The 26,986-nt window shown below is 42.1% G+C and overlaps 1 protein-coding gene across 5 annotated transcripts in view; it reads left to right on the top strand.

Moving 5' to 3' along the window:
• Window positions 1-26,986, top strand: part of MICAL2 (microtubule associated monooxygenase, calponin and LIM domain containing 2) — a 241,392-nt gene that overhangs the window by 202,144 nt on the left and 12,262 nt on the right. For 4 of the 5 annotated variants that reach the window (XM_070803667.1, XM_070803665.1, XM_070803666.1 and 1 more), the window contains 4 exons: window positions 1,978-2,093; window positions 5,303-5,395; window positions 8,358-8,451; window positions 26,447-26,549. In XM_070803667.1, the coding sequence (XP_070659768.1) occupies window positions 1,978-2,093; window positions 5,303-5,395; window positions 8,358-8,451; window positions 26,447-26,549 (406 nt within the window). The remainder of the gene's footprint in view (window positions 1-1,977; window positions 2,094-5,302; window positions 5,396-8,357; window positions 8,452-26,446; window positions 26,550-26,986) is intronic. The other variant, XM_070803662.1, reaches the window with a different exon arrangement.

The following is a 26,986-nucleotide window of genomic DNA, read 5'->3' as shown; positions in this document are numbered from 1 at the left end:
GAGGGTCCAAAGCTATAGTCCATAGCGTCGCAGAGTCAGACACGACTGAAGCAACTTATCACGACACTAATATTGCAGTAGTGTTCATTGGGATCAATGATGATGATGTAGCAATAGCTGCTGCTTCATTATATGGGTGAGGCAGCTGATGGTAATGAAAACATCTACTTAAGCACCTGCAATGAACCAGGCGGGATTCCCAAGTGGCTCAGTGGTTAAGAATCATCTGCCAATGCAGGAGATGCGGGTTTGATCCCTGGGTCAGGAAAATCACCTGGAGGAGGAAATGGCAACCCACTCCAGTATCCTTGCCTGGACAATCCCCTGGACAGAGAAGCATGGAGGGCTGTAGTCCATGGGGTCACAAAGAGTTGGACACGACTGAGCATGCACGCATGCATCCAGTGGACAGGTACTGTGTTAGACTCTTTACATTGATCTTTCTTCTTCCACAGCAGTTCCGCAAGTTAGAAATCACAATCCCCAGAAACTCAAGGGGTGAAGTTAGTTCCTCAAGCTTACAGAAGGGAATAGTCAGTGCTTAAAATACTCAGCAGTAATTTAGTGGCTCGAGCTGGGACACAATCTCAGATCCCTACCAACAGTGCCTCCACCATTATTATGCTGCTCCTGATTCTATCTTCACCTGAGCTTTCCCATCTGGCAAATTAAAGTGAAAAACAGTTAACTCCCTCCCCAGAGAGGCTGTGTTATTATATAGATGTTTTGCATTATTTTGCTTTGAATAACAGCATATGTAAATGTGTTCCTGGAGGTTAAAATTACCCTTATTTTTTAAAACTTGGCCTCTCCCACTGGGGTGAATAGTTGAAAATTATGGGGAAGAAAAGGCAGGCTGGAGAGAATGTTAGTCAGCTTGAAATTGCCTCTCCTCCCTCCATACCCAGCACACATTTCTCTTTAGACAGAACCTGCCATGGCAGAGTAAAGATGAGTAAGTTTTCTATCACCGAGTCCTAGCTGGTTCTGATATCCAGTGTTTAGGGTGGGTTAATCCAGATATTAATCATTGACTCTGCTTCAGGTTGATGTGTCTGGGCAGATGTTGTTGCTGAGCAGAATACAAGTCTCCTATGGAACCTGGAAGACTTTATCACACGTGGGCCCCAGAGAAGTCACAAAGAGATTCGAGCAAACATGGGCACTTCCTGCCTCTAAACATCTACCTCTTGTTGAGGAGTTGGCATGTCCCCTCGACTTCAGCTCTCCCATGGGCCTGGAACTGTTGAGTCCTCCGTATCTTAAACTGCCTTTTCTGGCATTTGAATCATCACTTCAATGATGTGATAATATCTGCAAGTTGGGAAAATAAAAGTGGCATTTGTTTAGCCATAATTAATGAAATATTTATGTTGCATGAGACTATGTGATAAAACCTTAGGCTTAGAGTCCTTTTGCTTCTGATTACATTTGGGATTTTTTTTTCTATGACCAGACATTCTGACGCCAGCCCTTTTACACTGAGCAGATGTCATGTAGTAAAAATGGGTGCCAGATGCTGTGAGCCGCAGAAGGGCGATTTGTTTAAGAGCTGGCTCTGACTTTTTTGCATTCAATTACTCTGCAGAACGGAACCTTACACAAGCATTTAGGTAACTCAGCTAACTTCAGACACGCATTTTAATAATAGATTTCATCTCTGAATGCATTCTAAGCAACACACTATATAAATGGTGTTTAAGGAATTAATTGATTTCTGCATAATACCTTTTTTTTTTTTTTTAAACATGAAAAGAGAGCTGCAAAGCTCTTGGCAGGGACCCAGAAATGTAATTAACGTGGAGGGCCAAATTTTCAGTTGCCCTTAGGTGCTGCCGCTTCATGCTCACGGCAGGTGCAGGGAAGGGAGGGTGGGGAGGAAGAGAACGGGGGTGGCAGGGAGGAGGGAGAGGCGGCTCTGGGTCATGAAGCGGGAGAAGAAGCTAGGAGTTCAAGTGAGTTCTGTTCCCATTTCAGGTCCCACTCACGTCCCCATCAGAGCGCAGGGGACAGGGACTGTCTCTTCCACCTCTTCCTCCACCACCTCCTCTGCAGATGAGGAATTCCATCCCCAGCCTTCCTCGCGGTCAAAGGTAACAATACTTGGCAAACCAACGGGGGCCTTGGCTTGTGGGGGCCGTTTTACCATCCTGATTTCAGACCCAATGTGGGCTCCAGCTGCAGCAGTTTCATTAGGAAGATCATGTTTCATTGCATCTGACAGCAACCACTCTTTTTTACCTGGAACACCCTAAGGATTATCTTTATATATATATAAAAGATATATATATATCTTTATATATATATATATAAAACTTTTAGAAGCTTGCCTTTCTCAGAAATGTCAAAATGGGAAGGCGGAAAAAAACAGACGTATTGACTTGAAACCATTTGGTGACTGCAGCTCTTAAAGTGGGTTTAATATGTGATCCAACAAGCAAACCATCGAAAAAAATTACAGCAAGCAGATGCATATTTCCCTGGGGGAAGCACAGCTTCATTTAAGAAGCACTAGAGGCAGATTGCATGGAAAATGTTATGTTTATTCTAATCAGAAATGCGAAATGAACCATGCAGTTGCATCTAGACTCCGAGGATCCCCACTGACTAGCTGAGTGCCGGCAGGGGGACAGCCGTTCTTCTCTTTGCTTAATGAACATTAGTTTATGGAGCACCCTTTAAACAACTCCCGTACCAATGGATTTAAAAACACAAACGTTGTTGTATGTCTTTAAATGCGTCTGTATGTCACATATGTGGAGACATGCATCCCATGACCAAATCCCACCATTGTTTCCTTTGTCTGCTGGGGCTGGAAGGGCTGAATGGCTGGACCGCGTGTGCTTCCTGGGTGGACAGAGAAGCGGTTCACTGCTGCGGCAGTGTTTACTTTCTGGAGCAGTGAGGATCTGAGGAGAAAGAGAGAGAACCAAATTTATTTACTTAAACTCAACTTTTCCATATCTGGCACTAGGAGCTTTGGCGTCATCTCAAGTCACTCAGGGGTTCCAGCTCCCCAAGGCCCAGCTTGGAGCAAGTCAGGAGGGAACTGGGATGTGTGTGTGTGTGAGAGAGAGAGAGAAAGAGAAGAGAGGGAGGGAGGGGGAGAGAGAGGGGGGCGGAGAGAATGAGAATAAGACAATACTGAGAGATTTCTAATTTCTGACTGTGGGTGTGTCTGATTAGTTTGGCACTCAACACAAATGAATCCTGTGTGTTGATTTCTAGGGTTTCCCTATAGGCCCTCTCACCCCCTTGAGTGACCCTGAGTTAATTCTGTATTCAAATGAGGCAGAGACCCCAGCATCAACCATCTTGACACTCATGGGGACCAAAAGAATGGAGTGGCCCAAAGCTCTCAAAACAGCAAGACCGTGATAAACTAGGGCAAGCCTTCCAAAAAGCTTTGTGTCTTCCTGGTGACCCAGAACAGAGCCGGTCATCATATAAGCCTGCAGTGGGGGATAGCTGGGCTTCCCAGGTAGCGCCTTGGTAAAGAATCCGCCTGCCAATGCAGGAGACATGGGTTTGATCCCTGAGTCTGGAAGGTCCCTGGAATAGGAAATGGCAATCCACTCTCGGTATTTTTGCCTAAGAAATTCCATGAACAGAGGAGCCTGGCGGGCTATGGTCCCCGGGGTCGCGAAGAGTCAGATATGACTGAGAAGGCATGTATGTGGTAAAGCTCACTGGTGCTTCTGGCTTCTGACATGGCCCATTCTTCAGGAAGGGAAGCTGGCAAAAAGGCTCCTTCTTTACCACTTCTCAGAGCTCACACTGGAGGAATGGAAGGAGTGTTTTCCCCTCTGGTTTTTAAATCTATTTTGCCCCATACAGATATGTCCCCACCCATGTGGCATAGAGCCCATGTCAGCTCAAGTGAACCTTTACACAGGAAACTGGTATGTGTGTTAGTTGCTCAGTCGTGTTTGACTCTTTGCAACTCATGGACTGTAGTCCACCAGGCTCCTCTGTTCATGGAATTCTTCAGGCAAGAATACTGAGTGGGTTGCCATGCCCTTCTCCAGGACAGGAAACGAGACAAAATAAATACCCTCACCTCTTTGCTCTGCACCCCTCCCCTCAAATTAATGCCTGGATCTGACAGATGGGGACAGGCAGCTTGTCTTCAGCCCTGCCAGATTTCTCTCTTTCTCTGTCCTTTATCTTTTTCTTCCTTAGCCTCTTTGCTTTCCTCTCTGTATCGTCACCACTAGCACTGAGGATGTAAGAAGTGTGCCTGGCGCTTCATAAGGTTATATGAGTGCTTGTTGATATAGCATCCCTTTTGTTTATGTCATCATCTTAAGAAAAGGCAGTACAAGACTTTCTTTACCCATCTAAGTTCTGCTTTGCTGACTCTTGATAAAGGAGTTGGGCTTTAGCAACTTCGCTGCTGTAAAGTGCTGAGATGGTATGAGGCTGTCAAGGCATCCTCGCTGAAATTGTTTGAATGGTCTTATTTAGGGTGAAAGTCTAATATTTCTATAAAACAGAGGTGCATGATGTACCTACACTGTATTGGGCATGGGAAAGACAGAGTAAACTAGATGGACATACGGACACTTGGATTCAGGTTACCTGGGCTTAGCTACTGGTGCTTCCAATTCCTGATTGTGTCATCTTGGCTAAGTTACTTAACTTCTCTGAGTTCTGATTTCCTTGTCTATTAAAAAAAAAAACATACTTTGAAGAATAAGTAAGATGGTATTTGTGAAGTAATCAGTACAGTGTCTGGCACATAGCACTCAGTACTTGCTGGCATTTATTATATAGATTAGTATCATGAGAGCTCAAGAGATATTTGTTAAATAAGGGACTGACTCTCCACAGAGATTGAGTTAGCCAATCTCTGGACAACTACCAGTGATTTCCACCATGCCCCTCTCCACCCCAGCCTTCTAAGAAAGGTCCTAGCCACTTAAAGTCGGGGTTTCCTCATCCAAATGGCCTAGAACATTTGCAGTGGTTGGCAGTCAATCTAGAAGTTGTCCTAGACTTGTCATGAAGACCTGGATCAAGCTTTGTAAATGCCCCAATTCTGAGTGTTCTGTATTCCACTAGCCCAGGCACACAGAAAAACCAGTGATATTAATGATGTATTTGCACAAAGTGAAGCAGGGAAGGAAAGCAAGCTTCTGCCTTGATAGAGAATATTTCTATCATTGCAGAAAGCTCTGTTGGACATCATTGTTCTAGAAGGTAAACAGTGGTTTGGTTGGAAAGGATAGAGACTGTGACAGTATTTTGTAAGTTTCAACTCCATCTTGCTTAGACATACTTTTCTTCTTGGTTTTCGTAGGAGAGGAAGGCACTTAGAAGAAGAAGGAAGCTGGAAAAAGCAACAAAGCAATTGGTTAAGCAAGAAGAATTGAAAAGACTTCATAAAGCTCAGGTCAGAAAACAAACGAGTGAGTGGGTCTGGGTTGCTGGGGATCTGGGTCTGGAAGCCCTTTGGAAATCTGTATTGAACTGGGGAAGCTGAGCTGGGGAAAGATCAGTCTCTCTTCTGTAAGCACCAGGCTTGTGGCTGTTCTGAAGGCTGTGGTTCAATCCCTGGTGGGACTCCAGGGCCAGAGAGCCCAGGTGTTGAGTTGGCCCACTCCCAGCTGCCTTTCCATCTGCAGGCGTGTGTCCTGCAAAGTGAGCTGGAATGGCAGCCAACACATTGCCTTGGAATCCATCCCAGGCCCTGACTGCCACACTGCAGTGGCCTTCGTTTTGTCCTCTGTGAGGATATAACCTTCTCTCGAATTTCTGACAGTATCTTTGCTGAACTGACAGCTCTTGGGGCTGTCTCTGTTCCAATGTTAGTTGAACGCATAAGCACCTACCATTCTGCTGTAGACTTCCTGGCTTAATTGTTTACTGCAAACATTTTTGCTCAAGTGGATCTACTGACCTGCAAAATGAAGCAGAAAATCAAGGCATTCCCCCTCTCCCTGAAGACCCCAAACCTAGCCTTGAAGAGGAGTTGAGTTTTTGGACAAAGGGACCTAAATGACCACTTGTGTTAATGCAGTGTACCCTTACATCCCCTTCTCCAGTAACTCACTTTATCCAGTTGTGTAGTCCCATAAGTTGTTTCTGACAAGAAGGAAGTCACTAAATCTAACCTTCTTTACTCTTCTCAGTGGCTGACTTGGAAGCCACCCTCTTCACCTAGCAGTCAGGGAAAATTAAATTCCCTTTGTCCATCCTCACCTTCTGAAACAGGCTTTCTTGAAACATTTCAACTTTTCCTTCTGAGAACAAGATATCTTTATGAAATGGATTGGCAAACTCAACAATTTCTTCTTCTTATATTGGGTTGACCGAAAAGTTCATTCAGGTTTTTCCATGAGATGTTATGGAAAAACCCCAAGAGGTTTTTTTGGCCAACCTGCTATTTCTGCTCCAGACAGTGAAAGTGAAAGTGAAGTCGCTCAGTCATGTCCTACTCTTTGTGACCCCATGGACTGCAGCCTACCAGGCTTCTCAGTCCATGGGATTTTCCAGGCAAGAGTAATAACAGAAGAATCACAGTTGCCTTTTGAGTCCTAATCTGCTAGCATCCATACCCGCCCTGTATTATCTTTGAGATTTTCATTCTTAGTTTCTAAAGAATGATGACTGTATCAATCAGCTTGAGCTGCCATGATGACATACCACAGACTGGGTGGCTTAAACCACAGAAATTTATTCTTTCACAGCTCTGGAGGCTGGATGTCCAAGATCAAGGTGTCTCCAGTGTTGGTTTCCAGTGAGGACTCTCTTCCTGGCTTGCAGACAGCTGCCTTCTTGCTGTGTCTTCACATGGCCTTTTCGTGTGTGTGCATTCAGAGCAAGAGAAAGAAAGAATTCTGGTATCTTTTCCTCTGCATGTAAGGACACCAGTCCTGTTGGATTAGGGCCCACTACTATGACCTCATTTAACCTCACCTACCTCCTTAAGGGCCAAACAGTCACTTTAGGCGTTCGGACATCAATAGGTGAATTTAGTGTGGGGTGGAGACTGCTTAGTCCATAACAATTACATAGCCATAATTACAAAGCAATCAGCCATAAAGTCATTTAAATGTTTCCCTTCCTTTAGCAATGCTACACTCTACCAGCGAGAGACAGATCTATAAAGATATCATTGTTTTTAAAAAAGAGACAGAGAGGAAGAAAGCATAAAATTACAAGTAGTTTTAGTTAGAATTCCCATCTATTTCAGATTTTATGTTTGGGATTTAAACACTCTCAGCTAAGACAAGAAGCCAGGTGGCTGCTGAGTCCCTGCCCCTGCCCTTGCTGGGCCTCTTCACAGATTGGAGGTGCCTCAGCAATTGTAATTTGACTCCAGGGGAGACTTAGAACAAAGTAGAGTTAAGGAGGAAGAAGAGTGAGACAGAGCTAGGAGAAAGTAGGGAAGGAAGAACACACAGGTTATACCTGCCCAAACAGCTGCCACTTCTTTGAAGGTGCCTGGTCCAAAGTCTGTTCTGCCAAGAGATGTGCCTTGTGGCAGCATGTGATTAAAAGCAGAGAAAACTGATGGGGATGAAAAAAATGTATATAGGAAAGGGATTTTTTCCCCCTTAATTTTCCTTCCTAATACACTCAAGACAGAAATAGCTAGTGGGGAAACTAAACATGTAAATACAAAGCCCATCATGACCCCAAGCCGTGATAGGTACCTACAGTAGTCTAAGGAGGATATGCCTTAATGAAATAAACATCTCTCTCTGGTCTTAGTAAACTGCTAGTGACAAGCCACAGTACACTTCTGCAGACAGTAAAAAGCCCCATGGTGCAATGAAATAATAGGTTGCCAATTTGTAGCTCAGGACAGGGGCAGGGCAGACTGAGAGAGGAACACCCAGCCCCAGGAGTTGGCTCCCATCTCCTGTTCCAATGTCTTGGGAGGTATCTGCTGGTTCTTCTTGGGAAAATGGATCGTGAGCATGCTCTGTGTTTGTCCCCAGAGATCCTGTCCAACTCTGAATATGGCCAGTAGCTCCAGCAGCTGTGCCATGACCATGGTCAGAGGCCGAGGCTCCGAGGAGTCCAGGAGCCACGAGGGCTGCCCACCCAGGCCGGCAGCCTCTGCCTGACAGCATGTCTGTGTGATTGGCCTGGTCAAAAGGGACTATCTCCCTGGGGGCAGATTGAGCTTACACACAGACTCCTTGCTTTATGTTTTCATATTAAAGAAAGGAAATATCAAATTCCAGTTGTTTGGGGAATTCAGAGATTCTTACCCAGTTAACTGAAGAGCTGGCAACCCAAGAGAAAGGGCTTCTTCCTCTTGGAAAGTAGGTGGCAGAACTAGCCCCCTTGTATGACTCCGCATGTGGAAAGCACCTGCATGACACACAATCCTGGCATTGCAGGCCATCCAGAGGCAGTTGGAGGAAGTGGAGGAGCAGCAGAGGGCTTTCGAGATCCAGGGCGTGAGGTTGGAGAAGGCGCTGAGAGGAGAAGCAGGTAGGTATCACTGTGGGCAGATCCGATGCAGTGGGCTCAGGCCTGTGACTATGGTCTGAGAATAGTGTTGGTCTAGCCATCCAGGCAAAGCAGTGAGGCCTTGTCACTCGCTGCGGAGCTATCAACATTGACCTGGGTGCCCAATCTGCAGCTGCTTCCCACTTGCAAAATCAAACTGGTCATCCTGTTTGAAATCCCCAGGACATCGGTTGGCCTGTGGGCCTTGGGTTTCTGGTCTGTTCGGTCTCTCTGCTGCTATGTTCTTGCAATTCGGAGGTTAAGATAAATTCAGGAGAAATAGTTGAGTGTTTTCAAGCAATGTTGGTAGAGATTCAAAGCTGGACTTGGAGTCAAAGTCCTGATTTCTCCCTTTACCACCTGTTTCTCTCTTTATCAGCCTTGAGGCCTTGGATCACTCACGTTCTAAACCTTTATGAACTTTTGTTTTATGCTATAAAATGTGGATAATAGTGGTTTCCTATCTTATAGAGCTAAGATAAAGATTAAAGAAGAAATTATATATATATGTATAGTACTGTGTTAGTCACTCAGTCACGTTCAACTCTTTGCAACCCCGTGGACTGTAGCCCACCAAGCTTCTCTGTCCATGGGATTCTGCAGGCAAGAATACTAGAGTGGGTTGCCATTCCCTTCTCCAGGGGATCTTCCCCAATCAGCACATGCCTGGTACAAGGGAAAGCAATAAATGATATCTATTCTACTGATAGCTTCAGATTCTTAGATGCAAACAGAATTCATCTGGTGAAGGCTTGCCTTGCCTTAGACATGGAGACAATGTTTCTATAACAATAAACACTTTTTCTGCCTTTGAGAAGCCTGTGGTCCACTGAGGGACATAGACACGTAAATAAACAAACCATAGTACAGGGGGATGAGGGTTGTGATGGGAACACGCATTAGGGTAGAATGAGGACAGAATCACGGGTTCCTAACTGATCTCAATGGAGGTGGGGCGGGGAGGGGAGGTCAGTCAGGCTAATCACCTGGAAGGGATGATCTGATAAGACAAGAACCAGAAGAGGAACAGGAGGTAACAAAGGAGGTGAGAAGACTGTTCTGGCAGAGGGAACAGCACCTGCAAAGGCCAAATGTGAAATGCCTTAATGAATGAGGAGCCAGCAGAGGGTTTTGGGTGAGGGATAAAACTGGAAGAAATCTATGTGTTTTTGGAAACCATCCAGCAGTGTGTGGCTAATCAATTGGAATTAGTGGTGGGCATTGTCTCTTTTTTTATTTAGTTGAATTTTATTACAATGTTGTGTTTGTTTCAGGTATACAACAAAGTGATTCAGTTACACACACACACACATATGTATGAAAGTGTTGGTCGCTCAATCGTGTCCAACTCTTTGTGACCCCATGGACTGTATGTAGCCCACCAGGCTCCTCTGTCCATGGGATTCTCCAGGCAAGAATACTGGGGTGGGTTGCCATTCCCTTCTCCAGGGGATCTTCCTGACCCAGGGATCAAACCCATGTCTCTTATGTCTTCTGCATTGGAAGGTGGTTCTTTACCATCTGAGCCACCAGAGAAGCCCCCATTTATATGTGTACACACATCCATATACTTGGAGGCATTGTCTCTTTAATTTTCTGATGTGATATCTTTAGCCTTCTGTAGCTTGGATATAAAGCATGAAAAAGCAGATACTGAAAGACATATTTCTGTGTGCAGTCGTGTAAACAATATAGAGAAAGGTTAGGACTTCAATTCTCTTAAAAATTCAGCAGATACAGACTCAGATTTTGTGAGACCTGAAGTTGGGGGCTACTCCCAGAGCCTTAAAAAGGCCCATCCACTTGAGAAGTCCTATGATTTCAACTTCAGTAGCTACATGGTTCAGAGAAGGCGATGGCACCCCACTCCAGTACTCTTGCCTGGAAAATCCCATGGATGGAGGAGCCTGGTGGGCTGCAGTCCATGGAGTCGTGAAGAGTCAGACACGACTAAGCAACTTCACTTTCACTTTTCACTTTCATGCATTGGAGAAGGAAATGGCAACCCACTCCAGTGTTCTTGCCTGGAGAATCCCAGGGATGGGGGAGCCTGGTGGGCTGTCGTCTATGGGGTTGCACAGAGTCGGACACAACTGAAGTGACTTAGCAGCAGCAGCAGCTACGTGGTTAGTGTTTCTCTGGAGATGTCAGGGTCTGACTTACTTTACCCCTCTGTGCCTCAGTCTCTGTGTTTACAAAGCGGGAGTGATGATTGTACCTGTTCCTCAGGTTTATGTTGAGGACCAGTCAAAACAATGTATATGGAAGCCCTGAAACAGTGCCTGGCATAGGAGAGATGGTTAATAAATATTTGTTCCTTTTCTTACAATACTCTGTGCATTTCCTTACAATGAGAACTCAAATCCACCCGTTGGAAGTAGGGTTTTTGACAAAAATGATAACTGTTTGTCACTACTTGGAGTGAGGGTCACAGCCTGCCTCTATAGCTGTTGTCAGGGCTTTTGATACAACAAAATGTTTGGTCATATTCCCAATCAAGAAGGCTTGGCACTTGTCTTTGGGGATCTGCTGACTTCAGTGAGAGACTTAGAAATGAAAAGGATAAACCAGCAAAGCTAGGACATGTTTTGGTTTTCTGGGGAGGCAGTATGGCATGGTGGAGTAGGTAAAATCATAAGCATCAAAGAGCCCCGTGTTCAAATTCTGTTCCACTGCATTTAGGCTGTGTGGTTTTAGGAGAATCACTTAACCTTTCTGGCCTCAGGTTCCTTGGAGTAAAAAATGGGGCTAATAATCCTCACATTACTAGATCATTTTGAGAATTACGGGCATTGGTGGGCCAGTAGTCTCCCAAGAGTGCCCACCACATTGTAGGCATTCAATAAATGGCTACCTGATATTACTTTATGAAATATTATTAAATATCCTGCACTTTTAAAAGACCTGAGTCTCTGATCTTTATTGCTTGAAATTTAAAGTCTAGAAACCAAATTTTTAAAGCTCCTGAAAAATCTCCCTCCCTGTAAAGAAAGGCTATTTTGAGTTATCAGCTAGAGAAACTCAGCCAGCTCACGGTGTTCTCAAAGGTAGTATTTCGCCGGCCAGAAGATGGATTCTGTTCATTCCCTTTATATCCTTGGTAATTTAATTTCCCTGTTAAGTTTATGGGCTTTTTTCTCCTTGATTGTCCTTGTGTGGGTGACAGATGCAGATCAACAAGGGGCTGGAGACGGGAAGAGTCAAGTCACAGCGGCCCCAGAGGAGACCGAGCAGAAGATGTACGAACCAGGCATCGAAATTAATACACTCTAACTTGTAATAACATTTGTGCAATAATAATATTCCTGTGCAGTTTAATATTCCACTCAGCCCCTTTAAGAGATTGCCCTGGTGCTTAATGAATGACCGATGCTTATTAGGTTAAGTTGTATTTGAGCTGGCCTGGGCTGCTCTGGTTCAAGTGATTGGGAATTATTTAATAGGTATTATTAGGATAATTAGAAAATAATCACAGTTAGACAATAATATTGAGCTATAAAGGTTGTGAATAACCAAATTTAGAGACAGGCCTGAAAACATGAGTTGTCTGCGACAGTTATGCAAGTCTCCTCCGATAGTGATGTGCACCAGCCTGAAAGGGTCTTTTGTTCCTAGGAGTTATTCATTAGGCGGGCATTGAATTAGAGGAACATGCGGGGGTGCAGGACAGAGGGCAATGATGGCTGATGAGCAAAATAAGCCTTTGATGAGCTTCTAATTGTCGTGACAACAATTCCTGCTTTCTCTTTTTCCAACAGTCAGAAATAAGCTCTCCCACCCCAGGAAGGGTTTTTCCCCATTTTGTCAAGGCAAGGGAAACAAAGAAAAACAAAAATCCACCCCAGATAACAAGTCATTATGTTCTGTAAGGTGTGTTTGTGAGTGTGTGTGTGTGTGTGTGTGTGATGTCCTTGACAAAGGGATTGGGTTGTCCTGATGGTTCTAGCTGCCCAGAGTAAAGGACCATGATGTGCAATGACCTGATTGCCCTGAGCTTCACTTTCTATGAAGAGGTCAAGTTGAGCTTTGCAGCTGCTTAGACTTTTTGGTCAAATGCTATTACCTACTGGTTTGTTGATTGCCAACGTGGTGGTCAGTGTTATGTGCCAAGGTGGCGGGACACCCCAGTTTAGCAGGAGACCACCATTCAAATTTAGGCAAAGTAAATAACAGAATCTCTGCTTTCTTTCAGTACCTGGAAACAGGTAAAATCTGGTGAAAACTGAGATCGGGAGCGTATGGGAATTATTCCTCCCCGATAGCTTTACCAGCTTTGAGGAAGGCTTACCAGTTGGTTGCCTGCGTTGAGCTTCTTGTTTCTTTTTCCTTGGAGTCAGATGGCTTTTCCTTCACACAGATAAGGGGTTTACAAAAAACCTGTCTGAGGTTTACAAAGAACCTGGATGCCTGAGGCTGCCAGCAGGTGGCAGCAGGAGCATACACGACAAGAGAAATTGCAATAACCCTCAGGCCGGAAGAGGGAAGTAGTTTGGCTTCCACTCTGTGGTTTCTATCTTGATTGCCACTGAGGAACAGAAGGAATAATAATTTCTTGGATAAAGAAACAGCAAGGTGTCCTGCAAAGAACACAGAGAGTAGAGTCAGACACTCCTGATTTTGAATCTTGATGCCATTCATGGCAAAGATGCTGAAGCTGGTAGCCTAGCAACCGAGGAATTTGGATGGGTTTGCCACACTCCATGTGCTGAAAGTAAACAGTGAGATTCAGTGCATCAGAGCAAGGGAGTTTTTACTCACAGCGCAGCAAATGGCAAGAGCAGCAGCGTGGTACAAGTTGCCCTGTATCTAAGTGCTGGGGTGTGGCCGGATAGACCCAGATGGCAGCTGTGCACAGAGGGGATTGTACCACAGCAGAGGAACTCAGCAGCACCTGTAGCAAGCAGTCAACAAGCCAGCCCATTTCCCAGGAAGCAAGTAATCTACTTGACTGGTTGCAGAAGTGGCTCGGGATCATAGGATGGTCAGTCCTTGCTGTTTTGCACACTCAGCAAAGACATGCAGGAATGCTCAAGGTTTATGGCAGACTGCCTCTCTCAACAAATGGCAATAATCCACTTATTATGTAGTCACCTCTATTTCCAGCCTCAGTAGCTACCTAGTCGAGCAGTGGCCTTATTACAGAGATGGACCCAGTGAGGGCCAGACAGACAAAGATTCTCTTCCTAAAGAAGCCTTGGGTCCTCTCTCCATCGTGTGGATCCTCGGGTCACTGAGTTATGTGCTTCAGAGTTATGTGCTCTAGACAATTGCTTTACACAAAAAAATTGTCCATGACAGCAGTAAGAAATATGTTTTATATCGCAAGTTATTAGTATATATAAATATATAATCGAATACAATGTTTCAAGAGATAATTTTAAACTTTACTACTTATAAAAGACCGATATTTTTTATTCTGTCTCATTTTCTAGTGCTTGTTATGACCCACAAAGTTAATTTTACATCCCTCAGCTTTAAAAAACACTATTACAGTGATTTTACTTGAAAAAAAATTTTTAATTAAATACCCAAGTGACTGCCTCTGCCAAGAGTACAGAACATGGTTCCTAAAACGTATGGAACAGCAGAATGGTGGAATATATACTGAAAAGCCCATTAACTACAACAAGACATTTTTGAAGATGTTGCTAGACTTTTAAGTGAGAGAAGTCTCTCAGGGCCAAGAAAGAGAGGGAAAAGAATAAACATCTGCTAAAACCTATGTGTTCCAGGAAGGAAGCAAACACAGAAATAGTAATCCAGGGTTGCTTCAAGTCTAACAAGAAGTAGGGGAGCTAACCTTGGGATTCCCATGTTAAGCCAGGTCTCTAGAACTCTAAGACCAGTTGTAGATTCTGTATCAAAGAGACCATGCTTCAGGTTAGGCTCTCAGGATTCAGACAGATTAAATTCAGTAAACTATGACCTTATAATAATTTTTTAAATCACCCGAAACACAAAGAAGTGAGCCACTCAGAATGAGATTCAAGCCAAATCAACAAATTACCTACAAACAAAATTCTAGCAAATATGCTTTAATCAGGAAAAAAAAAGATAAACCTAAGAGGCTGCTCTGAAATATTCAAGAAGAAATGGTGAATGCAAAAAATAATAAACACGTAAGTAAAACATTGTCAATATAAAATAGCATGGGTTTTTTTTTTTCCAAAGACAGAACTAAAATACTGGACTAAAATGGACAGGAGTTGGGAGTTGAATGATTAGAAGTAAAGCATTCCAGGGTCCTTCTGTTGTTTAAAAGGATAGACTTTGTTAGAATATTTAAGAATATCAGGATGGGGAGCACGTGTATACCTGAAATTTTTTTAATTAAAAAAAAAAAAAAGAATAATGAATTGATGCTTTTGAACTGTGGTGTTGGAGAAAACTCTTGAGAGTCCCTTGGACTGCAAGGAGATCCAACCAGTCCATCCTAAAGGAAATCAGTCCTTAACATTCATTGGAAAGACTGATGTTGAAGCTGAAACTTTCATACTTTGGCCATCTGATGCGAAGAGCTGACTCATTGGAAAAGACCCTGATGCTGGGAAAGATTGAAGGTACAAGGGGAAGGGGATGACAGAGAGTGAGATGGTTGAATGGCATCACCAACTCAATGGACATGAATTTGAGTAAACTCCGGGAGTTGGTGATGGACAGTGAGGCCTGGTGTGCTGCAGTCCATGGAGTCGCTACGAGTCAGACATGACTGAACAACTGAAATGAACTGAGCTGAGGATATTTTAAAATGCCTATTTAGATTTTAACTATAATTATGAAAAGAATAGGAAAAAATGTATAACTTCAAATCAACTAGGGGAAACAGAGGGAGAAGAAATAAGAAAAAATAATCAACTAAACCAAACCCCCAATTCAATTCTAAACAGAAATTTTTAAGCATTTTTAAAAAGATAAAAAGCACAAAGATGATAGAAAACAAGTCTAAATATCTCAATAATTGTAGTGAAAGTCAATGATCAAAACAAGAGCCATTTATATGCTCTTTAGTAGACATGTATAAAGCATAAATAAGTGAAAGGATTAATGTAAAAAAGAAAAATGGCAAGTATATACTAGCTAAATAAGACAAATAAAGCTAGGGCAAATGGATCAAACCCACGTCTCTTATATCTCCTGTATTGGCAGGCAGGTTCTTTACCACTAGTGCCTCCTGGGAAGCCCAGATAATTAATTTTTAGTAACAAAACTATGATTAGCAATAAACAGTGTCACTACATAATTTTAAAATGACCAACTCACCAAGAAGATTATGACAGTTTAAAATGTTGAACCTATAGCAGCCTCAAAATATATAAAACAAAAAATGACAAAACTTCAAGGAGAAATTTCTATTATCATGGCAGGAGGTTTTACTATATCTCTCCGTTAATGAGAGGCAAACAGACAAAACATTACTATAAGTTTGAACATTGCAGTTAATAACTTTAATAAGGAAAGAAAGTGAAGTCACTCAGTCATGTCCGACTCTTTGTGACCCCCATGGAGTGTAGCCCACTAGGCTCCTCCATCCATGGAATTTTCTAGGCAAGAGTACTGGAGTGGGTTGCCATTTCCAATGGACATGTATAAAACCCTGCACCCTCAAATTAGAGGATGTGTGTTCTTTTCAAGTTTATATGATGATTTATAAAAATTGACCATGTTGGTTCATAAAGTAAATCTCAGAGAATCTATATTATACAGGCCACATTCTACACTACAATGTAACTAACTTAGAGATCAATAACCAAAGGGTATTTTTTTAAATCATGCATTTGGAAAGTAAAAATATACATTTCTCTTGGGTCAAAAAAATAAAAAATATATTTTAAAAAATACTTTGAAATTTAAAATATAGTAAATATGAAAAGGAAAACAATAGATCAAAACTCATGGGATGCAGTGAAAATTGTTCTTAGAGGTATCGCCTTAAATACTTTTATTAGAAAGGAAGAAAGGCTTAAATCTACGAGCTAAGTGTCCAACTTCACTTAGAAAATGAAGAACAATATAAACCTAAAGAAAGAAGATAATAAATATAAGAGCAAATGTTAATGAAACAGAGAATAAAGATAAAATAGGGTCAAATAAACCAAATGATTGTTCACTGAAAAAGTTAAAAGACTAAAGGCAGTCCTTTAAATTGATTTTTAAAAATAAAAAAGAAGAAATAAATAACAAGTGAAAGAGGCAGACATAACCATAGATATAGCAAAGATTCAAAAAGATAAAAGAATATAATTAACATTTAATTCAATGCATTTTAAAATTTGACAATCTAAGGGTGACTTAACAATCTTCATATTACCGAATTAAAGAGAAAACCATATGATTTCTCAATAGAAGAAGAAAATATAATTTGACAAAGTTCAACATTCATTTAGGATAAAAACTTTTAGCAAAAAAAGAACTTTTTATTTTGCCTTCTTGGAGCTTAAAATTTTTTTTATTATGTAAGTTTCACTGTATAGCGTGACAATTTGATGTCTGTATACACTAGAGAGTGGTCACCTCCACAAATCTAGTTACCATCTATCATCAAACAGGTGACCCCTTTTTCCCCATTTCATCCACCCCCTACTCCTTCCTTTCAGGTAATCACTGCTCTGATCTCTGTATCTATGACTTTGTTTTTGTTTTATTTTGTTTGTTAGATTCCATATATGAGTGAAATCCTATGGTATTTATTTTTCTCTGTGTGACTTCTCTTAGCATAGTACCTTCAAGGTCCATTCGTGTTGTCAAATGACAGGATTTCACTGTTTTTTAATGGCTAATATTTTGTATATATACCACATTTTTAAAATCCATTCATCAATTAGTGGACACAGGTTGTTTCCACATCTTGCTATTATAAGTAATGCTGCAATGAGCATAGGGCTTCGTATGTCTCTTCAAATTGGTGTTTTTGTGTTCTTAGAAGTGAAATTGCTGAGTCAGAACTTTCTGAATTTGAAACATATCTTCCAAAACCCTGTAGCAAACAGCATTGTTTAATGGTAAAATAGTAGAAGCATTTCTTTTAAAATCAGTAACAGGAGAGGATGCTTGCCATCACCTCTTCTATTCAACATTGCACAGGAGACCAGCCAGTCCAGTAAGACAGAGATAAAATGGCACAAGCTTTGGGAAGGAAGAAACAAATTTTTGTCATTTCCAGATGATAGAATTAACCACATTGAAACCCAAAAGAATGTACAGATGATTTTTTTTAAATAATAAGAGTCTATATCATGTGATTGGAAATAAGATCAAAATAGAAAAATCAATTGCATTTCCATATCTCAGCATTGGTTTCTGGAAAATGAAATAACAAAGAAGATATCATTTATATTAGCATAAAAACACAATGTGCCTAGGAATAAATCTAAGAAAAAATATGCACATCCTTTATGGAGCCAATTTGAATACTTCACTGAGAGCCATCAACACACCCAAATATAATCTCACATATATGAAAACTTGATATAAGCCAGCAGTAGCATTGCAACTCACAGGAGATCAGTGATTCTGGGACAACTGGCTTTCCGTACAGGAAAAAAATGAAGTTGAACCTTATCTTAAACCATATAATCAATGTCATAAAAATTAAAGACTTTAATTTGAAATGTTAAGAATCTCTTAGACTTCAAGTTGGTAGTCTATAGACATCATAAAGGAAAGGAAAAAAATAAGCCACTAATTTGGAAAATAAGATTTGCGATAAATATAACTAGAAAAGAAAACCTACTAATTTGGAAAATGTATTTGTAACAAATATAACAAATATTCAGTATTCCAGAATATGTAAAGAACTCTTACAAATCAATAAGAGATTAACAACTCCATATAAAAATAGGCAAATGGTATAAATATACATTTCACAAAAGAATAGTAATAGTTTTACTCAGTTGTGTCCAACTCTTTGTGACCCCTCTGACTGTAGCCTGCCAGGGTCCTCTGTCCATGGAATTCTCCAGCAAGGATACTGAAGTGGGTTGCTATTCCCTTCTCCATAGGATCTTTCCAGTACAGGGATCGAACCCGGGTCTCCTGCATTGCAGGCAGATTCTTTACCATCTGAGCCACCAGGGAAGTCCTAGGTCTCACAGAAGAATATTCATTAGTAATTAGGAAAATGCAAATTTATATTACTATAAATTTATACTATTATACTATTATATATTATACATATATATAATATATATATTATATTATATATTATACAAATTTATACTATTATATTTTCAAAAGCTTATAAAATCTGATAATACTAAGTATTTGGCAAGGGTAAGGAATAAAGGGAGCTTTTATTCAATGTTAGTGGGAGTATGAAAAGTGAAAGTGAAGTCACTCAGTCATGTCCCGCTCTGTTGTGACGCCTTGGACTGTGGCCTATCAGGCTCCTCCGTCCATGGGATTTTCCAGGCAAGAGTACTGGAGTGGGTTGCCATTTCCTTCTCCAGGGGATCTTCCTGACCCAGGGATTGAACTCAGGTCTCTCGCATTGTAGGCAGACACTTTACCCTCTGAGCCACCAGGGGAAGACAGTGGGAATATAAACAGCCACAAATCTTTGGAAAACAATTTGACTTTATGCTGAAAGCTGAATATTTGCATACCTACTACTCAAGAATTTCATTCCTAATTATATATTCCAGAGAAACTCATACCCACATGAACCAGAAGATATATACAGCAATGTTCACGGTAGCATCATCCACAGTAGCAAACTACTACCAACAACCTAGCTATCCATTAACAGAAAAATGGATAAACTGTAGTACAGTTAACTGTGGCACATACAACTGAATATTATAAATACAGCGGTGAAAATGAGCAGCATAGAGGCATTTTAGAAGCATATAGAAAGAATTTAAAATAAGCAAGTTGTAGAAGACTACATATATTATGATATCATTTCAGTAAAATTCAAAAGCAAGAAAAACTTCATTTATGGTGACTAGATAGGTAGCTAAAAGCAAAATAAAAACAAAAAGCTGTTTAATAAAGGAAGGGCTAGAATTTATGGTTTTCAGCTGCAGTCCCTGACTCCCAGAATGGAATCATGACCTACTTTCCAGTATCCAGTTTTTGTCAAGACTGAATCAGACCAGACCCCCAGTGTAGCATTCTGGATTACCACCATCATGTGTAAGGAGCTGTGGGAAGTCAAGTACCCAGAGTGCTGGGTACAGGAGGCCTGGCTAGAGATGAAATGAAATAGGCCCATGGATGTGCACAGGAGCTAAGAGCGACCAGAGGCCAGAGAGCCAGAGGCAGGGGCTGAAACCCACCATGTGAGGGAAATCCCACTGCTACCAAGGATTCTGGCTGTGATTACTCTAATGCCCTTTCGTGCTCCAGATCATCACTGAGGATGTCAAGGGCATTGACAGAATTGCAGGAAAAACCAAAGTAGAACTTCTCATAGGTTCTGAGGAGGTGGGAAATCACATCTAAAGATTTAGATAGTTGTGAATCAGAGAGGAACACAAGACCCAACTTGGAAAAACCACACCCCAATACACAGAGGAGCATTCAGCATTACCGACAAAAGGAAATGGTTAACAAGCCATGACTTTAAAGAATAGATTGTTCATTTAGTCTGTTATTCTCCACTGAGAAAAAGTTCTGGATGTTAAGTACCAGTCCCTCTATTGTAAGCAGGGACTAAATGCTGTCAGGCTAGGTGATTTAAACTCAATTGTGTATATGTTTGTGGGGGGGTGGTGGGGAGGGGAGTATTGAATTTCAGTAGGGAGTGACAAATTTTGCTTTGTGTTTTTGAGAGCTCACTAGGGACAAGAGGGTCAACTTATATGACCCCATTAGTAAAAAGCTGTTTTATATTGAGTTTTGATGACTTTAATTTGCCTAACAAGAGGATCCTTGCATCTTGTCTAGGAGAAAACATGTTACGAGGGCACAGGGACAAAGGAAGAACCAGTGCATGGTGGCCACAGCAGGGGTGGCATTCACAGCCAGAGGCTGCTCACCTTCGGGTTGCGCCATTCTAGCTGCATCCTGGTTCCCAGGTGCAGGAGTCACATCCCTGTCCTGGAAGGGTGTGCGGTTCACCAGCAGCCATGAGACCAGCTGGAGGTGTGGCTGAGCTCACAGTCTGTGTAGGCAGTCTCTAGGCTTCCTCCCAAGCAAGTGTTGATGATCCAGCCGTATGATCTCTCTGTTTATGTGGAGACAAATATATATATATATATATATATATATATATTATTATTTAAGTGCTTTTATTAATCTCAAGGGAAGTTACCTGATAAAGTTTAGCTACAGGTAATCAAGTCAGGGATTACACTCTAGCTGAGTTTTAGAGATATACAGCAAATAGTCCACACAGAAACATAGAACTGGACGCTGGAAGAAGCACCAGCACAGTAGTAATAATGGAACGATTTACTGAATGTTTACTATGTCCAAGCACCATGGTCAACATTTTACATGCATCTCGTCATTTCATCCCCATAACCAATTTATGAGACGGAGACTGTGATCACTGCATTCTTCTCTTTTGTTTTTGGCTGCATAAGCAGCATGTGGGCTCTTAGTTCCCCAATCTTAGATCAAACCCATGACCCCTGTAGTGGCAGTCTTAACCACTGGACCGCCAGGCAGGTCCCCACCCCCATTTTTCAAGGGAGGAGACTGAGGCAGAAAGAGGTGAGGTTACTTGGCCAAGGTCACACATTGTAAGTGGGAGAGACAGGTCTGATCGATCTCAAAGCCCACTCCCTCTGCCTCTTCACTCTACTACATCTACAGTGAGGAGCAATGCTCTTCGAGACTTCATTAGGACCTACAGAGAAGCTCTCTGGTGGGTAGTGAGGTGATGGAAATCTCAGTGCATTGTTCGGGTTGAGAGCAAGGCAAGCCTGGGCTAGGCACCATCTGCCTGTACCCAATGTCTTGGGAAAGCAGATTCCCTAGAAATCTGCACTTGATTCCATGTTCAAAGATCCTCAAAAGTAATTTTGACTACTGAGGAAAGGAAGAGTCTAAGAATAAACTGTAGGCTATAAAATTGCAAATTATTCCACTCAAGAAAGTAAATTAAATTGATTGATTCAGTTCAATCTGTGTTTGTTGAATACAGCATCAATAGAAATCAATGAGGCTGCACAACTCTCAGAGGGACCACATTTTAGAAAGACTGAAGAAGGGACATAAATGCAGGGTAAAAGTCTGGCTTGAATCTGTAGGTAGAGTGTAGCGAAGAGGCTGAATCTGAAAAACAACAACAAAAAACACTCTCAAGACAGCAGAACAGTGCTGTTTCTTTTGGATTGAGAACAAGGCAAGGACAGCCCCAGAGCTGAGACAGATGGTTTAATGTTACATGACTGGGGAGAGGCAGGGTTTTCTTCTCTCAGCCTTTCTGTTTTCTTAATCAAGGGAAATGGCCCTCAATCTAGAAATGTTAAGCAAGTATCTAGATGAGGAAATTAAACCTGGATAGGTGAGAGAAATGGGAGAGCAAGGAATTCAGGTTTCTCAGCCGTGGTGAAAGATGATACGTTCACAATAGAGTATGTCTTCGATGTGACCTTACTCAATCAGAATTTGCTTATTGACCGAATTAACCCCCTGGTGTTGAAATAACTTGCAGAAATGACCCCAGTCTTTGAAAACTCAGGAAAAATTCCAGAACCAAAGGACTAGAAATGGGTATATTTTCTAGTTTCATATGAGAAAGAAACATGAGTTCTGATCTTTGTCAAAATTCTAGAAAGAATTATTAAAGAAACTGTGGATATTGAGACAGAAATTTAGGAACCACAGGCGTTTACTTCGACGCTGTGGAAAATAAATGTCATTTCCTCTTCTGGGTGGTGTTTTGAGGTTTGTCATGCCAATGGGCACAACAGGCTTTGTGAAGCTTGATTTTGGAAAATTGTTTTGTTATTAATATTAAAGTTTTTAATAAGATCCTAGTGGACAAGGTATAGAAATGGGGGCTGGATGATACTAGTTGGGTGCTATGCATTTAAAATTTGTAGGACAGTCTTGCCCAAAGGGTAAGAAAGGTCCCTGCGGGGCTAGATGGCTCTGCTCTTGGTCCAGTTCCATCTGATGTTTCATTTCTCAATATCACATGAAGATGCAAGATGCCCTATTTACCAGTTCACAGAAATCCCAAACGAGGAGAAATGTGTCAGGTGAATAAAATATCCCAAAGATTCCCCCTTAATGGAACAAAATAAGTTGATATTTAACAAGGCACAAGTAAGTCTTGAATTACTTTTAGAAGATCAGTTGCACAAGTTGAATATGAAGTCCTCAGACTTCACCACTCCTGGTGTGGGAAGACAAGATTCAATTGCGAGTTAGGAAGAGCCAGGTGAAGACACTGCTGCTGGAAGGACTCCTGCAATTCCAGGGCTCAAGGTGAAGACGTAAGCGTGTCTCTCCATTCTGGCCTGTTGATATTTTGTTTGATTCTGGACTCTCCTTAAGATATGTTCTGGGAAATTAGAAGGCAAATAGAGGTGGACAGCTCTTTTATGATAAAATGATAAATGACCTAGAGGTACTGACTCTGAAATAAGAAAACTACAGTGGATCATGAGATCAGTCTTCAAATATCTGAATGCCTTTCGCGTAAAATACACAGTTATGCGTTCTCTATTTGCCTTCAGAGGGCAAAATTGGACTCAGTGGCGAATAGCCAACCCATTGACGAGCAATAGAAGTTTTCAGTACCTGAGAGTACACAGCTCTGCAGTGGGCTTCTTGGACAGAAGGGCATTCCACCATCCATGGAGAATTATTGTAGAGGCTGGAGTGGAGGGTGGGAGAGGAAATTCTTTTGTGCCTCAATGGCTGGGAGAGATGACTCCTAAATGGTCTTCCATCATGTACATGACATGATTTGAATAATGACCATTACTATTTATTGAGTTTATACTCAGTGCCAGGGCTGGGTTAAGGTCTCTGAATGCACAATCCCATTGTATCTTTAAACAGATGAGGAGACTGAGGCTCAGGGAGGCTGTTAAGAACTCAAGCCCCCACAGTGACAGGTCAAAGAATGGAAGTTTGATCCTAAATCTGAATTTAAAGTATATGTTTTTAACATCTATGTCATATATATGATCTGCAGTCTATAAATTTCATTCTTCCATTCAGCAACTAATGCCCTGGAATGCCTTGTTCTTCACCTCCTCCTGCCCCTGGAAAACTCCCAGTCATCCACTTCGACTGAGCTCACCTGCTGTCTCCTCTCTGAGGTTTCCCCACTTCCTCCATATAAGATGAATCACTTCCCTCCTGTGTTGCATGGCAGGGGGCACATTGTATCCCGTTTGGCTGTGTGGTGTTGGTTTCCCCACTGGATTGCAAGGTCCCAGTTTCCTGGATAGCTGGAGCCAGTGCTTATCCATCCCTGGCCCTCAGCACCACCAACAATGCTCAGAAGATGTTGGTACTCAACAGGTTTATAAGTTCTTTTATTCATTCATTCATTCAAGAAACCTAAGAAAGAATAACACTTATTTCTCTTTCCTTTTTAATCCTTCCTGCACCAACTCTAGGTATCATTCTCCTGCTCAACCACCTTTAGTGTCCCTTTGTATTTACAGCATAAAGTGCAAAAGCCTTAGCACGGCGTTCAGGGGCCTCTGTGATGAGATGGTCATACACTTTGAGGTCTCATGGGCTACCTTCTATGTCCCCTTAGCCCTTCCTGATCTCTGTCACCACCATCTTCTATCCTCTTGTCTTTGCTCATATTGTTCCCTCTTATTGAACTGTTCTCTCCCACCCTCAGTGTTTCCTCTCAAAGTGTTATCCTTTCTTCAATACCCCAGTTCAAACATCACCTCCCCTGGGAAGCCCAGCCTCATATCCTGACCAGAAAACCCCTCCCTGCTGTGTATTCCCAGAGGCCTTTTTTTGTTGTAGCGACAGTTTTCTGATATTCTATTTTATTCTAGCTTTTTGGTCTATCTGATACAAAAGATTATCTAACAATACCCTTTTCAGCAGATACCATGCCTTGCTGCTGCTGCTGCTGCTAAGTCGCTTCAGTCATGTCCGACTCTGTGCCACCCCATAGACGGCAGCCCACCAGGCTCCCCTGTCCCTGGGATTCTTCAGGCAAAAACACCAGAGTGGGTGGCCATTTCCTTCTCCAATGAATGAAAGTGAAAAGTGAAAGTGAAGTCGCTCAGTCATGTCTGACTCTTAGAGACCCCATGGACTGCAGCCTACCAGGCTCCTCCATCCATGGGATTTTCCAGGCAAGAGTACTGGAGTAGGGTGCCATTGCCTTCTCCGATACCATGCCTTACTATCTCTAAAATTCTGGTGATAAATAGCATTATCTATCACTGTATCCCCAGTACCTAAGGCAATACCCGACTCCTATTCTGTAAACAGGTGTTATTGAATGAATGAATTAATTAATCAGAAGTCAAGTTCTGCATTGTAGCACCAGTTTGTACATTAACTAAATATATAATTTGGGACATTGCACATCAATCGCTCTGGACCCCAGTTTCCGTATCAATAAAAGAGTGATCAAGGAGACAGGGAGAAAGAGAACTCATTTTTATGGATGACTTTGCAATGTGCTAGGGGCTTTATTTACTTTATGGGGCTGTGAGAGGAATGGAGGGAGTAATGAGGGGAGAGGGGTATACAGGCAGAGAAGAGTATGAGCTTAGGATAAGGCTCTCCTGAACTCAAGCCCTGGCTCTGCCACTTACTAACTCTGAGCTTGAGTACGTTATTCTAATCTTTCAAACTTCTGTTTCTTCAGCCATCAAGTAGTGATAACAAGGGAACCTACTGGTGAGTTTATTGTGAGGATTCAGTGAGGTATTGCATATAAGGTACTTAGCCCATTGGCTGGCATGTAACCCTGCGTTATCAATAGCAGCTCTTTATTATGATTCTATTACCTGTGTGCCTTCTTGTTTAGTTTATCCCATGAAGAAGCAGAGGTTCTGAGAGGTTAAACCACTTGCCCAAGGTCACACACATTTTCCGACTGCCCTGTTTTCCTCTCTACCTTTGGGACAGAGGATGAGATGGTTGGATGGCATCACTGACTCAATGGATGAGTCTGAGCAAACTCCAGGAGATAGTGAAGGACAAGGGAAGCATGGCATGCTGCAGTTCCTAGGGTCGCAAAGAGTCAGACACGACTTAGCAACTGAACAACAAACAACAGCAATGAGACTTACCAAGTTAAATCCTTGGAGAATGGCCGTGAGCTTTGCAACACAGCCTGTGTTCCCATTTCAGGGTGAGATACTAGAAAGCCACTGATGTTACTACTTCTCAAACATTCCTAAATTTTAACATTTTATTATCTAAACATTTAGCATCTAACACTGAATATCTAAAAGCAATGTGAATTTTATCATGATAATTCTTCTGTTTAATAAAGGAATAAAGGTCATAATCTAAGTTATAAGTGTATATGGATAAAACTTTCTCCCTATGAGACTCAAAGCTAATAACTTTTCCCCTCTAATCATTTGGCTTTTCTTTGTGCAAAAAAACCAAAATGCCAGTTACCACTCTTCTATAACCAAATGGTATGTGAACTTTCCTGCCCCACAGCCAACCTGGGCACTCAGTAGGCATTCGATTCAGAAGAAAAGGAGATAGTAACCAGCAGGGTTATTAGGGCTTTCTTTGGTGGTGGATATGATATACAAATGTATAGAAATTTTATGGAAGACACTCATATATTCAGAGGAGGGTCATTAGTGTGGCAGGCCATTGTCAAGGGTATACGAACCTTCGAACTGGAGTATTCACGCCCTAAATGTCCAAGGGGACCGCCCCTAGAGCATGCGCAGGTGTGTTTTATTTGTTATGCCCATGACCTTGAGGCTTCAACAGGCCATCAGGGGGCTGCCACCTGCAGAGCCCTTTTTGCTACAAACATGGCCCCGTAAAGTAGCTTCAAAGCAGTTTGATCATGGGAAGAGAAATGCCAATCTAACCCATTTGCCATTGATTTCTTAAGCAGATTCAGGCACACAGGATGAAGCACAGCTTTTGCAGGAATGGCTTAAGCTGGTTCTGGAGAAGAATAAATTAATGCGATATGAGTCAGAGCTCCTGATCATGTAAGTAAGGCAACACGGATAACAGTGAGACCTAAAAGCAAGCAGGGGAGGGAGGGTGGCAGTGGGGTGGCCCACCCTCCTCGGTTGAAGTCCCAGGATTTTTCTCCTTGTGCATACAGAATTGTGATTGAGACAAATTGGGATTTGAGGTCTTGCATATCATGCTGGCATTAGTACAGAGAATCTTCAGTTGTCTGTTCTCTGCTGTGGAGTCCTATGGCTAAAATGATTTCAGGTAATAGGTCTGGGCTGGAGGGCATGTGGATAAGGCACTTGCAGTCCATTCCTGCCCCCCAGGGCAGAGGAGACCCACCTGCAGTCACACATCTGCAATGGGGTAGCATATGTCTGGCCTCTGAGTGTGAACAATGGGAAGGGCTTCCTTACCACTCCTTGTGGCATTAATGGATTGAAGGTGGAGATCTGTCTGGCTGTCC

The sequence above is a fragment of the Bos indicus genome, chromosome 15, assembly GCF_029378745.1.
Source record: "Bos indicus isolate NIAB-ARS_2022 breed Sahiwal x Tharparkar chromosome 15, NIAB-ARS_B.indTharparkar_mat_pri_1.0, whole genome shotgun sequence".
Taxonomy (NCBI): domain Eukaryota; kingdom Metazoa; phylum Chordata; class Mammalia; order Artiodactyla; family Bovidae; genus Bos; species Bos indicus.
The sequence above is the reverse complement of the archived record's forward strand: the minus strand, read 5'-3'. Positions and strand labels throughout refer to the sequence as shown.